This window comes from Oxyura jamaicensis, chromosome 9 (assembly GCF_011077185.1).
Source record: "Oxyura jamaicensis isolate SHBP4307 breed ruddy duck chromosome 9, BPBGC_Ojam_1.0, whole genome shotgun sequence".
In the NCBI taxonomy this organism is placed as follows: Eukaryota; Metazoa; Chordata; class Aves; order Anseriformes; family Anatidae; genus Oxyura; species Oxyura jamaicensis.
Window position 1 is genome coordinate 5,300,398 of NC_048901.1, and position 13,999 is coordinate 5,314,396.

Genomic DNA, 13,999 nt, shown 5'->3' on the forward strand with positions numbered 1-13,999 from the left:
CGAGAGGCGCGGGGCGGGCGGCGATTGGCGGCGGGGCGTGACGGGCGGGCGCTGCCCCGCCCCCCCGGGCCATGCCGTGCCTATGCCCGCCGCGCGGCCCGCGGGCGGCGATTCCGCTGGGAGGGAGCGGGCGGCGGCGGCGGCATGGCGGGGCTCCGGGCGTGCGCCCTGCTCCCGCTGCTCGTCGGCGTCTGCGGCGCCGTCACCGGCTCCCGGGTGTACCCCGCCAACGAAGGTGAGGCGCCGGGACCCCGCTTCGCCGGCCGGAAAGTTTGGGGAAGGGGGTCCGGGGTCCCGCAGGGTGCTCCGGGGTCCCGCAGCGCCGGGGTCCCGCAGGTTGCTTTGGGGTCCGGGGCGGCCGGGACTGACCGCGTTGTGTTTGTGCCTCTCCGCAGTTACCCTGCTGGACTCCCGCTCGGTGCAGGGCGAGCTGGGCTGGATCGCGAGCCCCCTGGAAGGAGGGGTAAGTCCCGCGGCGCCGTGCGGGGTCCGGGGGGCTCGGGGGCGGCTCTCTTCCCCGGGGAATCGCTCTGCGCTCCCCTGGGTGGCTCCGCCAAGAGCCGGAGGGGCAGGGGAGGGGGCTCGGGGTCAGCGGAGCGGCTCAGGCACGGGTGTAGGTGCCGCTCGGGACCGAGCTGCCGCCGGGAACGCCGTCCGTCCCGTACTCATCGCATCCCCGGGCCGGGCTGCGGCCAGCCGGAGCGGCGGGATCGGTGCCCGCAGCGCTCGCGGCCGGCAGGGCAGGAGCGGAGCTTGAGGCCTCCAGCATCCGTCCCAAAGGACCGACACAGGCGCCCGCAGCCCGGCGGTGCGGGGCGGGGGTCTCCCGCCGTGTACTTCTGTGAAGGGCCGGTTTGTAAGAGGCCGCTTGGGTTCGCCGCTCGGTTGCGGTGGGATGCCGATAAGGTTCGTGCCCAGGTGGCTGGGGCTCGGAGCAGCTTAAGAGGGAGCTGCAGATGAGGCAGCTCTGCTGATTTCGCCCCGTCCCGCAGGGTGCCTCCGTGCGAAACTCCTGGGAGCGCTGGGCTTGGACGGAGCTGGGGGGGCCCGGGGGAGCCTGGGCTGCGTGGGCTCTCCCGAGGCTTCTTAATAAGCAATTAGGAAGGCTCGCTCTTCCTCAAAGCGAATGATTTAAGAAAAATGCCAGCAAAGCACCCTAAACGGTAATTTAAAAACAAAACAAAAAAAAGCACCCAACCAAATAAAAAAGCTCAAACCCTCTTAATATTAAATGAATAAAGCAGCTCGGTGTGCTCGAGGGAAAGTAACTAAGTGAAGCTGATTGAAAAATAAGTGCTGAGAGATCAGGACCCGTGCACAGCAAAGCACTGGGTTCTTCAGGAAACCTGCAAATTTAGTTGTTTTTTTTTGTATGTGTGTGTTCCCACTTGTAATTAGACGGAGAGCTAAGGAAACAGCAGCGGGTGGAAGGAATCCGAGGTTGCGTTGGCTGGTGATGCATTATGCATAAGCTCTGAATAGCCATAACATGGGAGAAAGGGGGATTGTTCTGCTCCCCCATTGTTGTTCTGCATGAACTTGATACAGCCCTGGCTCGGCAGCCGCGCTGTCCCCAACCCTCGGCGTTGGGCAGGGGACTGGCAGGGCCGCTGCTGCGCGGCCGGTGCTGGCGGCAGGCGCTTGTCCTCAGCTTCGGACGGGGTGGGAAGGTGCAGCCCTGCCCTAAGGAGAGCATCCCTAATCCTGTGCCCCCCAAAGGCCAGGCGTGAGGACAGGCTCTGTCGTGAGGCTCTCCAAGGGATGCCTGTCCTATACGTCAAAATACAACCCGGTGTATAAGTTTTATTAAGTCAGTAGCAAATAGATGACCGGGGACAGCTGTATATTATTAATAGCTGTTGGTTTCTCCCCCCCCCCCCCACCCAATGTTTCCTCTGGAAGCTCCGTGCAAGCTGGAGAAGGAAGTGTGTGCCCTTCTTGTGGACGTGACTCGTTTCACTAAACCTACATACGTGTGTTCTATTTTTAAGCCAGTATTGAAAAATTTAAGAGTACATGGTCTGTCTCTGAGATGCGGTGCTTGGAAAGCATTTGCTTTGACTTCATATGCTGCAGATTTATTTCAAGCAGCAGCAATGAACTCTTTTCTTTATCTTCCTGGGAAGCCTCTGTCCTTCAGAGCCAGTTTTTCTGGAGCTGTGTGCACCTTTTTGTCTATTACAAAAGATATTTTTCCTGATCTATATATACCAGGCGGTTCCTGTGGCGTGAGGGTTGCGTGAATAAGAAGGGCTACAGATAAACGTAGTCATTTAGCAGTGACTAACTGTAATCAAATATATAGGAGCCCTGGAGGAATTACTGAATGGCATTATAAATATAATTAATGATTTACTCTTGCATTTCACAGTTGAAAAGCAGGTTTTGTGCCCAGAATGTTTTACTCTGCATCATTAAACCGTGGGAAGAGTTGAATTATAAAAGTTAACTTCTTCTTTCAAGCTGAAATTACAGCTCTGACCACATACTTAGTTACAAACCATTTACAGTGGCTGGAAATGTTGGGGCTGTGGTCACTTTCAGCTCTGGCAGTGCGATGCGCTGGGATTTGGGCTGTGTATCCGTGCTCCTGAAATGAGAGACGCTTCTGCTGGGAGTCGGGCGTGTTGAGAACCCGATCCCGGACTTGCTGAATTTAGTTGTAGCCTGCCCATTGACCTCAGCGGTCTCTATTGAATCCTAGAGCGGCATCCTCCATTGTCTGAGCGTAGCAAAGGAAATCCCATCAACAAGTATTGTTTCCCTCTGCTGCTTCCTTTCCCTTGTACCGCACACAACACAGGTAGCACGGACAGTCCGACGGCAGGCGGAACGGAAAGTGATGGGTCATACAGACAGCGCTGTAACAGCGAGCGCCGCTGTGGCAGCTGTAAATTAAACAGCTCTGTCCTCTTACTGCAATGTGTTGCGCTTTCCATTGATAGTGACTTTTTAAGATTTGTTTTTTTCCTTTTTCTGTGAAAAGGAGTGACATGCTGAGTATTGAGTCCCCCCTGCTTTTGCTTTAATTTGCAGTTACCTCAAGGCAGTAAATAAAATATTGTTCTCTCTGCTCCTGGTGACTCATGGTGCTAACTACTGTCATCCTATAAACGGATTCAGCTAAGCTGGAATCTTTTTAAGTAAAAATCACTTGCATAAGAGCAATCCTTGCGAGAAGAATGCAGGATATTATACAAGAAGCCCCTTAACGTTAAGAAGGCTGCTGTTTATCAAAGCCACGGCTTCAGTAGTTCTGGAAAGCACTTCTGGGAAGACTCTCTGAAGTTACTGCTGTTGTTCCAAGGATAATTTTTATGTGCTTCATTGTATAACCTGAAAACCCAGGCAGTATGTAGTCATTCTCTAATACACTTTTTTTTTAATTAAAAAAAAAATTATATATATATATATAATATATACCAAAGCACTGTGGGGGTTTCGCTGGAAAGATCTGTCTCTTGTCTCTTGCTAATGCCCCCACTGCTTCCTTTCTTCCCACCCCAGGAAAGCACTGTGGTAAACTTTGCTTGGTAATACTAAATAAAAATAAAAATACTAAAAAAAAAAAAAAAAAAATCAAAGCTTTTGTTTTTGTTTTCTTTCCTTTATAAGTTCCTCATCCTGAAATGCTGATTTAGGGCCAGATGTCTTCTTTGCATACCTCCCCTGGACCGTGTGTATTGTTAATTTCCTGTTAGTTTCACACTTCTGAAGAAGGTGCATGAACTTGATGGAGGAGTGCAGGAGTTCGAAAGCATGCTGCTATCCTTGAACCTTCTGGTTTATTTTAAGAGTATAAATTTAATGGTATTTCCTGAAAACTCTTGAGGACAAAGGTGTATAGTGCTCCTTCTCTTCCCACCTTCCCACTAATAAGCAGCTTTGTTTGGATAGCAGTGCTATGGCAGCGTGCTGGCGGAGCGGTGGTGTGGTCTCCTTGCCTGTCCTTCCACCCACAAGTGCCACCCAGGCAGAGGACCTGGTTCTTCAGACAGCTGCTCTGCCCAGCTCGGAAGCGGAGGCCGCTCCATCTGCGTGCCTGGGATGTTGCTAGCCCAGCTTTGGAACCTTTGAGAACTAATAAGGGGTGGCTTAACAGCTTAAGACCCATGGTAGCGATGCCAGAAATGTGGACGTTAATTTTGCTGTGAAGCTCTGTTACTCCGTTTAATCCTGATGTACTTTTCTTCTCCTTTCCCTCTTCGCAGTGGGAGGAAGTGAGCATTATGGATGAGAAGAACACTCCGATCCGCACCTATCAGGTCTGCAATGTGATGGAGCCCAGTCAGAATAATTGGTTACGAACTGATTGGATTCCCCGTGAGGGGGCTCAGAGGGTATATATTGAAATCAAGTTCACGCTGAGAGACTGCAATAGCCTGCCAGGTGTCATGGGAACTTGCAAAGAGACTTTCAACCTCTATTACTATGAATCAAACAACGATAAGGAGCGTTTTATTCGAGAGAGCCAGTTTGCCAAGATTGACACCATTGCCGCTGATGAGAGCTTCACCCAGGTGGACATTGGTGACAGGATCATGAAGCTGAATACAGAGATACGGGACGTGGGACCTCTCAGCAAGAAAGGGTTTTACTTGGCTTTTCAGGACGTCGGAGCCTGCATTGCTTTGGTGTCTGTTCGTGTTTTCTATAAGAAGTGCCCGCTGACAGTTCGAAACCTGGCGCAGTTTCCAGACACCATTACCGGGGCTGATACATCCTCTCTGGTGGAGGTTCGCGGCTCCTGTGTCAACAACTCGGAAGAGAAGGATGTGCCAAAAATGTACTGCGGGGCAGATGGTGAATGGCTGGTGCCCATTGGCAACTGTCTGTGCAATGCTGGCTATGAAGAGCGGAACGGCGAATGCCAAGGTAAGATGAGCCATATTGTACTTTTCATTAGGGCTTAGTAGAATGCATAATTGAATCGGAGATGAGAGTAAATGGAATAAAGCCAGTAATTAGCAGCCCCTATGGGATGCAGTGGGACAGAGGGGTTTAATGAAGAAGTCCAGTAGCTCCAGGTGGCAAGGCTAAGAATCATACAATGCAAAGCACATGATACTGCCGTAATAGGCAGAAGGCAAAATGCACTTTCTAGCAGGCACCTCAATTTGAATTGGCTCACAGCAGTCACCAAAATGTGAATGACTGCAAAAACAGCTCAGCTGAGCTGCCATCCTTTAAAGAGAGAACTCCTGAGTTTTATCTGGAGTGAGCTTTGTTAAGCACAGGAAATTCTGACAAAGTTTCCCTTGGATAATGCAGTGGGGTGAGAACAGAGCTGGGATGGGGGAGTGGAACAGGAGTTTTAGCGGGATTACTTTCCGTCTTTAGGAAGGGGAAGTCTTTGGTGTTTTACTTGTTGCAAATTTTTTGAGTGCTAAATAACCTTTTGATATTTGACACCGCTGCCTTTGTTAAATATTTTAATTTCTCCGAGGGTCTCCATTGTTAGTTTAATAATAGAGGTGCTAGGATACTCTTAGAAATGCTAAAAGTCCCCCTCCCTCCCCCTATCCTGTGCCCTGCTGAATTAGGGATTAAAGTTTATAGAAAACACAGATTATCCTAAAAAAGAAGGGGAGGCAGAACAACACCTTAAAACCTGTGTTCTATTCATTTCCCCTTCCTGGAAAAACAAATAGTAGAAGGTTAAGGTATGAGAGAAGAGTTTATAAATAAGGTATCTTTGGCCTCAGCATCTCTTGCTCCTGTAAGCATAAATTAAGATCAAACTGGGATGACTTCTTGCACAGTTCAGTGGCCTTAACTTGCCTGGGTACTGAATTGAAGGTACTCAGCTCCTTAATGGATTTGAACCTGTTTTTTGTTGATGTTGCTTGGTTTTTTGTTTGTTTTTTTTTGGTAAAGGTATCTTGAATCCCAGTGTGCCAAAATGTATTGGCTTCACATCCTCTTGGTGCATTTTTCACAGGTCAATGAGACAGAGAACAAGGTAGCAAAGCAAGCGACTGACTGCCTTAGTGCTAGACTCCTAAGAGAACAGAGCCTTTTGAATGTTCTGCTTGATTTCTTTTGAACAACAATTTACAGTCAATATGAGGTTCCCTATTACGCGCTGAAATTAAGCTTTGGCAGGAAAAAAGCACCAAGTATAAAGCCCAGCCTCCATCTGAGCAGGATTGCCATGGGCTGTAGTGAGAGCTGAAAAATGAGCAGCGCAATGAGGGGGCACCCTGTTTGGCTTAGATTGCTACCTATGGAGTCCTGCGAGACAGAAGCTTGAAAAGAAAAGCTGTGTACGATGAAAGATGCAAATCTGCGGATGTGGTACTGAATGGGTGCTGCTTCGGAGAGCCATGGGTGGCTGGGGAGGTGTTGTTATCCTCAAATAGATCCCTAACTTCCAGCAAAGCTTCTCCACGCATTTACAGCCTGGGAAGTGAGAGGAGGAAGTGAATGGGGGGGGGGTGCGTTTTGGTTTATTGCTCGGAAATGAGCCTGCCTTCTCCTGCAGGCCTGTTGGGTCAGCCCCGGTCACGCTGGTTGACACAGATCTAACGCTTCTCCTAGTCAGCAGCCCAGTCACAATGAGCTAATTGCACAGCAAGCGCTGCCATGTTCAAGGGAAGGCACTCGGGGTTTGCTGGAGGGCAGAGGTGATGGGGCGCTGCTCTTTCACTTACTCTTTTCTGTTGTTGGACTGAGAAATGAGCGTGCCAGGTCAGGTTACCTGCCGGCCCCCCCTGCAGCCGGGGAGGCTGGGGCTCAGCAAGCCCGGCGGTCGGGTTCCCAGGCTGGAGGCAGATCAGGTGGCATCGCTCCTGCAGCAGGGGAAGAAACTTTCTGTCTCTTGGATTCATTCGCCGGAGTCGAGGCGGCCTGTGCCAGCTCTTCTCAGAGGATTCGAGCCAGCAAGTAATTGGAAAGCGCTAAGCCCATTTCATCAGTGGTTACTTGTGGTTTCCTTTTCCTAACATCTGCCGTTCTCCAGCCAGAACGGCTCACCGGGAAGCTCCTCGAGCTCCTCAAGCCGAGCAGAGCCGTGCGGCTCGCCTGGGCCTCCAGCGAGGCGGTGACGGCGGGGCGGCCTCCGACACGGCGGGGTGAGCCTCCCCTCGCCCTGCCCTGTGTCACGGCGGGGCCCGCGTTCTGCTCTGCAGCCTGCTGGCGTGAAGCGAGGAGGATTCCTGGGGATTTGGAGCACGGAGGAAAGAGGCCGAGCCTGTGAAAGGCTGTAGAAGGGTGCCGTGCTGGGCCTGGGGCTGGTGAGCAGGTTCCACCCCAATTGTTCTTCAATAGGCTGACTGCGGCAGGATGAACACAAGGAAAGGTCAGAGGTTGTCCGATCCCTCATCCATCTTCCCCTGTGATCCTTGGGTGGGAGTTAGGATTCATTAAGATCTTAAAAGTTTGACAAGAGCTTGGTGGGCAGGAGTGGCTGGGGCCGGGGGAGCAGGGGCTGTGCTCCCCCTGCTCCCCTGGGAGCAGCCTCGGGCCCCGCGTGGACTCGTTCCACCCTCAGAGTGCTGCGTAAGGCAGTGTCCCTGGAGCCGCTTTTGCTTAATTTCTGCTGTGTGTGGGAGAAAAATAATGGGAAGCACTTCCCTTCTAAAGTGGCTCCTGTAGTGGGCATTAATGACTCTCTGACCTTGGCGAGGTTTTATTTAAAATAAAAAAAATAATTGTGTGGTGTGGAGGTGTTTGATTACACAAAGCCTGCCCTTCAGTCAAACAGCTCCTGTGTTTTTTTTTTTTTCCAGCAGACTTTGATCATCTTACTGAACATCCGTGTGTCTACATCTATGTGCATGCGCATATATCTGTGCACAGAAAAGCAGAGCAGGAAGGGAAAGAAGCAAAGTGTTTAATTCACACTTATTTGAGAAACTTCACAGGTGTAACAGGAATGGCTCCGTAACATTGTCTCAATAAGTAAAAATACTAGATGAGCGCTGATCCTTTTCTTACAGATACATCTGTAGCTGTGAACTCAGTGCAAAAAGAGAACTTCCTATTGTTCTCTTTTTTCTGTATTTTTTCCCCCAAATTCCCGTGCTAATGGCTGTCCATTCAGGAGAGCGAAAACATGGAGTAGTGTTGATGGAATGAGAAACTATCCCAACTGGTGACACATCTCAAGGCTAAGGTAATTAGTGCTTTAGGGTAAAGTTGAGACATGAAGTTATTCTAAAATTGGCTTGTATGTATCATTGTTATGCAGATTGTTTTGTTACACATTAATATATGGTGGTTTGCATTTAGTTATGATTTCCTCATGATAAACTGCGTATCTTTTTATCTCAAACAGTGAAGGGGGAAGCAAGCAGGAAGGGAGAAAAGACAGATTAAAGAAGCAATAGACTGTAGCCATCTGTGATGATTTTGATGCTGTGAAATTACAAATCTCAATTTTAGAGCTGCCATTTAGTATAAATATGTGAGACAGTTGAGATTTTTACTGTGATATTGTAAAGGTTATGAGAGCCAACAGCTTTGTCTTCATCTACACTTGCTTTTTTGAGTTGTGAATTGGCCAATTGGCAGAAAATCCAGTGTCATTTAAAATATGGCTCAATCCTGTTCTCATATCGCTACTGTTTTTAGAATTTTCCTTCCAACTTTGATAAAAGCATCCCTAAGAAGTAATAATTTGAATGATAAGATTCTTTTTATCTCAGAGGCTTTGAAGAGTGACTGTGATCATTGAGAGAAGCAGTTCAGTTTATATCAGAAGACTACAGTCTAATTATATTCTTTTTCTGTGATAAGATTTTTGGATGGTGGGTTTTGTCAGGGTGGGGAAGTGAAACAATTTGTGTGTGCGTTCCCATTTTAGTCGTAGACAACTTTTTTTGTCAGAATAACACTGATGAACAGTCTGGCTGCACGAAAGGGTAATAAGAAGGGTGACTAAGACTGTACAGATTTGAGATTCCAGAAAGATTGTTGATTTTTTTTTTTTTTGTGGGCTGATTATTTTTGGCAGGGAGAAAAAATGCACAGACTCAACATGTTAAACTTTAAAAGGAGCTGAGAAGAAGGAAGCTACCAGGAGGGGCATGGGAGCAATACTGAAACACAGTCTGTCTGAAACAAATTTAGCTGGTGCTTATCTCTTCAAGAAGTGATTTGGTTATATTATGTTCTGGTGGAACTCAACAGATCTTCCAAGGGTTGCTCCCTCAGTGATTTATTTATTTTTTTATTTATTTTTGTTACCAACTCGGGTATTTTAAGATCCTTCATTTAAATGTCATGCAGGTTCTGTAATACTTTTCTTCCTCGCCGGCCCCTTCAGAAGCCAAGCCACTGTTATCAAGCAGTTGTTCCTTTATGTATTCCTTGGAGAAAAGCTCATACTTCTTAGCTCTGAATTGCTGACAAAATTTCTGCTGCTACATAGGAAAGCAACACCTGCTCATTATTCTGCACGTTTTTGGTAAAGAGGCAGCTCAGTCTTCACTACCGAAGACAGACGAGCTGTTGTGGTATGAATTTCATGGTAGTTCTGGGTAGCCCTTGATGGGGCATATGACAGTGTTCATTTTGGTTCCTTTTTAAAAAACAAAACAAACTTTCCAGACAACTTGTGTGTGATGACACCAGGATTTAGATCTTGGCTGTGTAAGGGTTATTATCTGTCTAATAACATGCTCCACTGAGCTTGGTCTTTATTGCATTTGTGAGAAATGATTAAAGAAATGCTCAGCAGTACACTCCAGTCTTTGGAGGCTGCATCAAAAAGCCCCCCAAACTTATGAGATGAGTATCTTATCAGGTTTCATTCCATTATGCCGCATCCTTTTGATATGTTTTGGGGAGCAGGTGAGGTCACCCAGTTTTGTGAATCAGAGACAATTGACACTCCCACGACTAAATGGACACTTTATGAATATTCAGAGCCTGTTTCACCTCCCTGGGAAGCAAACACTTTGGTTCCCTTCTCTTTCCTCTGGCTGGAGACTGAGGAAGCTCTCCCTGTGAAGCGGGATTGGCAGCTGTCAGGCCACTTCGTCTTTTGCATGCAAGCAAACTCCTCATTTACATCTTTTGTATACACCCTTATGCAAAGTAGCACACCCATTTCCCCATTTCACAAAGGAGATAAGAGCTTCCTTTGGAAACGCCAGCCAAAATCTCCTTCTGTTTATGCAAAGCTCAAAGATCTGGATTTTATGCAAATACATTCCGTTTTGATTTAAATTCTTTGTTTAAGAGATAGTGTAATATTTGCACAGCGTGCTCCTTGTGTCCCGGGTCTCCTCCTGACTATGACTGATGGTCGCTCTTCCCCCAGTCTCTGCAGCCCATTTCCAGCTGGCGTGTGGGAAAGTGCCGTGCTCCAGCGCCCTGGGCTTGTTTGGGAAACAATTGCTGGAGGTGCCGGCAGCGCTGTCATGGCTGGTGGGGCCGTGGGCTCCTGGCTGTGATCCCCTCTAGCTGCTCTCCGGGAGCCACAGGGCCCTTCTGTAGCTACAGCCTCAGCCAGGGGAATGACCCACATCAGGCGCTGGCATCCCCCCTGCCCCAGAAGTGTGCACACACACACGTATGCCCCAAAAGCATTACACCTCATGGTTTTTTCTGTGCCTTGGGTCGAGGCTCAGCTCAGCCCTGGTGCGGTGCCGTTCACGTGGCAGGCCTGGCTGCAGGAGCGGGCTTGGCCCATGGTGGTAGTCTGGTGCCCAGGGGACGGGGCGGCTGGTGGCACCCGGCTAAACAAGCACAAAGAAAACTGCTGTCTTTATTGCACAAAAATAATCTGTGAGAAAAGTCCTGCTTTCCTAAGCCTCATGATTACACAAGAACCCATGTTTTGTTTTATTTTTGGTTTTAGTGGCTTTCTGGTCTTTTTAACTTTTCTTTATTTCAACTTTACTGAAAATTGCCTTTGGCTTGAAATAAAGCTGAGGCTCATTAAATGCTCCCAAAACACAGGCTTGTTCAGAACGGATTTGTTGAAAGGTTTATTGATATAAGCTAGAACACATGCTGCATGAATGTACTGTATTTCTTTAAAGTACTAGTTTTCATTTTGTGTCTTTATAAATCAGTGGTATGAAATTAGGACCCTGATTGTGTTGGGGCTAGATCCTATAACAAACCAAAAGGAAAAAGAAGGTCTGGGGGGTGGTGGTGTTCTTTCTTTCCTTTTTTTTTTTTTTTTTTTGATGCCCAATTAGTGTTTAACTTGAAGGTAATTTCACAGGGGTAGTAAAGTGCGCAGTGTGAAACCTGGTGGCATAATTAAATGGAGGAAAGGCTCTTTAAAACAACAAAGGAACGTGCAAAAACTTTGGTTTTGCCCTAATAGTCACCCACAAGGGGAGACCATGCTGTTTAAAGTACAATATGGATGGGCTATTAAGGTTTAAAAAAAAAAGTCAGACTGTACAGTTGTTATTTGCTTTAGTTCCATTAGTCGTGGGTGCCCAGAGAAAGCCCAGCTCTCTGGTCTGTTTCTGCTTTTGTATTTTTGAGGGTGGGTTTAGATCTCAGTGGGTGCATGTAGACCAACTTAATTTCACAGATCTGTGTAGCGGAGGGGGTGTATTTATGGGGGGCCTGCTGCAGGAGGCCACGTGTTGCAGAGGTCGTGCTTTCAGCAGGCTGGGCAGGGGTGGCACTCCTGGGGAGGAGGAGGATGACGATGACTGATGGTCTCCTGCTGGAGGATGGTGGGAGGAAGGTGAGGTGCCTTCCCCAGAGGCACACGGGATGGCTGTGGCTGAGACAAGGCCAGACGGAAGCTTGTCTGGTTCTGCAAAGTATCCTAGCCACAAGACAGCTTTTTTTTTTTTTTTTTTTTATTTCCCCCCCCCCCCCCCCCACACACACACTCATCAAAAGGAATTGGTCACCTTCTCCTCATAAGTTGCCAGTCTTGCATGCTGGAATTCCTTAAAATGCTGATTAAATAAGGCAATCGATAACTATCATTTCTCCTTGTATATGTGGATACTTTGTACAGCCACAGTTCAAAGCTGCAGTACAGTGTCTTAATTACCCAGATAATCCTGTTTGCTTGTATTTTTAAACTATGAAGCGCTGGGTAATTATTCAATTCTTAATAGAAGGCAAATGGCAATGTAAACAATAATTAGGATGTTAGACTAATGCGCTTCAAAGCAAATTGGATTTTTTTTTTCATACCGTTCAGCATGAAGTCCCATAAAGCTAACAATTTAGTGGCAAGGAAACAAGTTCCATTTTGTTCATATTTTATGGCAGTATCTCTCCGTGCCGTGTTCCTGTGAGTAACTGTCTGCGCCAGCGCGGGCCGGCCTCCTGCTGCTCCATGCGGGCCCTGTGGGCCGAGGCCCGGCATCCCGGCCACCCGCCGAGCTCCCTGCTTGGACCCAAAGTCAAGCTGGAGCTTTTTGAGCTTTGAAGGCAGGATCGTGTGCCATGGGTAGAGCTACAGCCTCTTGTCTCCAGCTTGGAGGGCTCTCCTAGTTGTCACAGCTTGGGAACGGTTTTACTCGGAGAGTAATGCAGGCTGCAAATGCTGACAGAAAATACTTGATTACTTGAATACTTGTCTGAAAATCTTGTGGATGGAACATATCTTGTTTGGTACATCTGCAGACGGCTAATTAAATCCTGTTGTATCCACACCTGGCACTGCACGTAGCTAGTGATCGAAGCCTGTGTGATGGTAGCAGAGGCCCTGGTCAATACCGCTGCCGCTTTCCTGAATATTTCCCTTAATACTTTAATAATGCCCCTGTCATGCAGAGGGCTTTGGCCTCTGCTGTGCCTCCTTGTTGCTCCGAATGGCTTCGACAGTCAGCTTTATTTTCTTCATTATCAACATTAAGAGAGGCCAAAATGTTCTTCAGCACTGATGCTGGAAGAATTGAATTAGAGAAACTTAATTTTTCAGTAGACTTCATTTTTATTCTGAGAAGTGAGCATGTGGGGGGGAAATGAGTGGAGTACTTGAAGAGGTTTTGGTTGCGTGTTTTTTTTTTTTTTTATACTAATGCAGGCTATCTTTATAATAAAGTGTTTACTTAAAGGGTGTGGATTTCTTTATTTTAAGTCCCAGAGGCCTCTTGCCAGGCCACATTGTAATAGCATTAATTAACGAGTCTGTCTTTCCGTACATAAAACATCTCTGTCTGGGGAGCTGAGGAGCACTGTCAACCAAGGCTTCTGTGAACTTGGTGCTTGAATTCATTTGTTTTTTGGTTTAAGTGTTTTCTGTAGTTGAAAAAGACATCGCTGCTTTGAAAACAGTTTCCTTTTGAAGCTCCTAGCCTGGCAGCACCTGGAGCAGCTGGTAGGCACGGTTGTGTGTTGAAAGGACTGGATCAATACCTTCCTCTCCAGCGCCTGGGCTGGGCAGCGCTGGTGGCTCTGGGCCCCTGTCCCAGCCTGTTCTGGGGCACCATCCGTCGCAGGGACACCCAGCTGGGACAGCATGAGCCAGTGCCTGGGCTCTTTTGAGGGTGGCCATTGGAAAATGGATCTGAGGAACTGACAGCTTTGGAAAAATCAATTTTTATTTTTTTACTTTTTTTTTTTTTTTCCTTTTACTGCTCATGTAATTATGGAGAGGATTAGAGGAGAAGGGAGGGAGGGCTAGGAGATCAATAGGAGGGCACAAGTTGCCTGAACTCTTCTTCAGATGTAGGAGTACTGCGTTTTGCTGTACTTAGCCTAGTGTGTAGAAGATATCTTTTGGGCTTTTTCAAGAGACAAGTAAACAGAAATTAAGAAGGTGTGTGGGTAGTCTCTACTGTTTCAGAGAGATGCTTGGGGGCAGCGGCTGCTGGATAATTACAGCAGGAGGTGCTTAGATGCAACTGTGTTTGCTGACAAGCTGAATAAGATGGTTCTGGCTTCCCCAGCCTGGTGTGTGTGCCTTAAAACCCGCACTGGTACCTGCTGGTAGCTGTGGGTCAGCTCCTCTGCCCCTGCCCTTGGCTCTCTGCTCCCCGAACTTGTGTGTGCTGACAAAAGCCCTTCCAAAACTTCTGGGTATTGCCCCAAGACTGTGCCCTGGTGCCTTCCTGCTGGCAAA

General features: G+C 47.9%; 1 protein-coding gene across 5 annotated transcripts in view; it reads left to right on the forward strand.

The window, feature by feature from the left end:
* The first annotated feature begins 79 nt into the window (after window positions 1-79).
* Window positions 80-13,999, forward strand: part of EPHA4 (EPH receptor A4) — a 97,243-nt gene continuing 83,323 nt past the window's right edge. Inside the window, exons 1-4 of one of the 5 annotated variants that reach the window (XM_035334686.1) lie at window positions 81-235; window positions 396-463; window positions 4,212-4,875; window positions 5,942-6,567. In XM_035334686.1, the coding sequence (XP_035190577.1) occupies window positions 145-235; window positions 396-463; window positions 4,212-4,875; window positions 5,942-5,949 (831 nt within the window). In that variant the 5' untranslated portion in view covers window positions 81-144 and the 3' untranslated portion in view covers window positions 5,950-6,567. Of the gene's footprint in view, window positions 236-395; window positions 464-4,211; window positions 4,876-5,941; window positions 6,568-13,999 lie in introns of those variants that run through there. The other 4 variants (XM_035334684.1, XM_035334685.1, XM_035334682.1 and 1 more) reach the window with 4 other exon arrangements.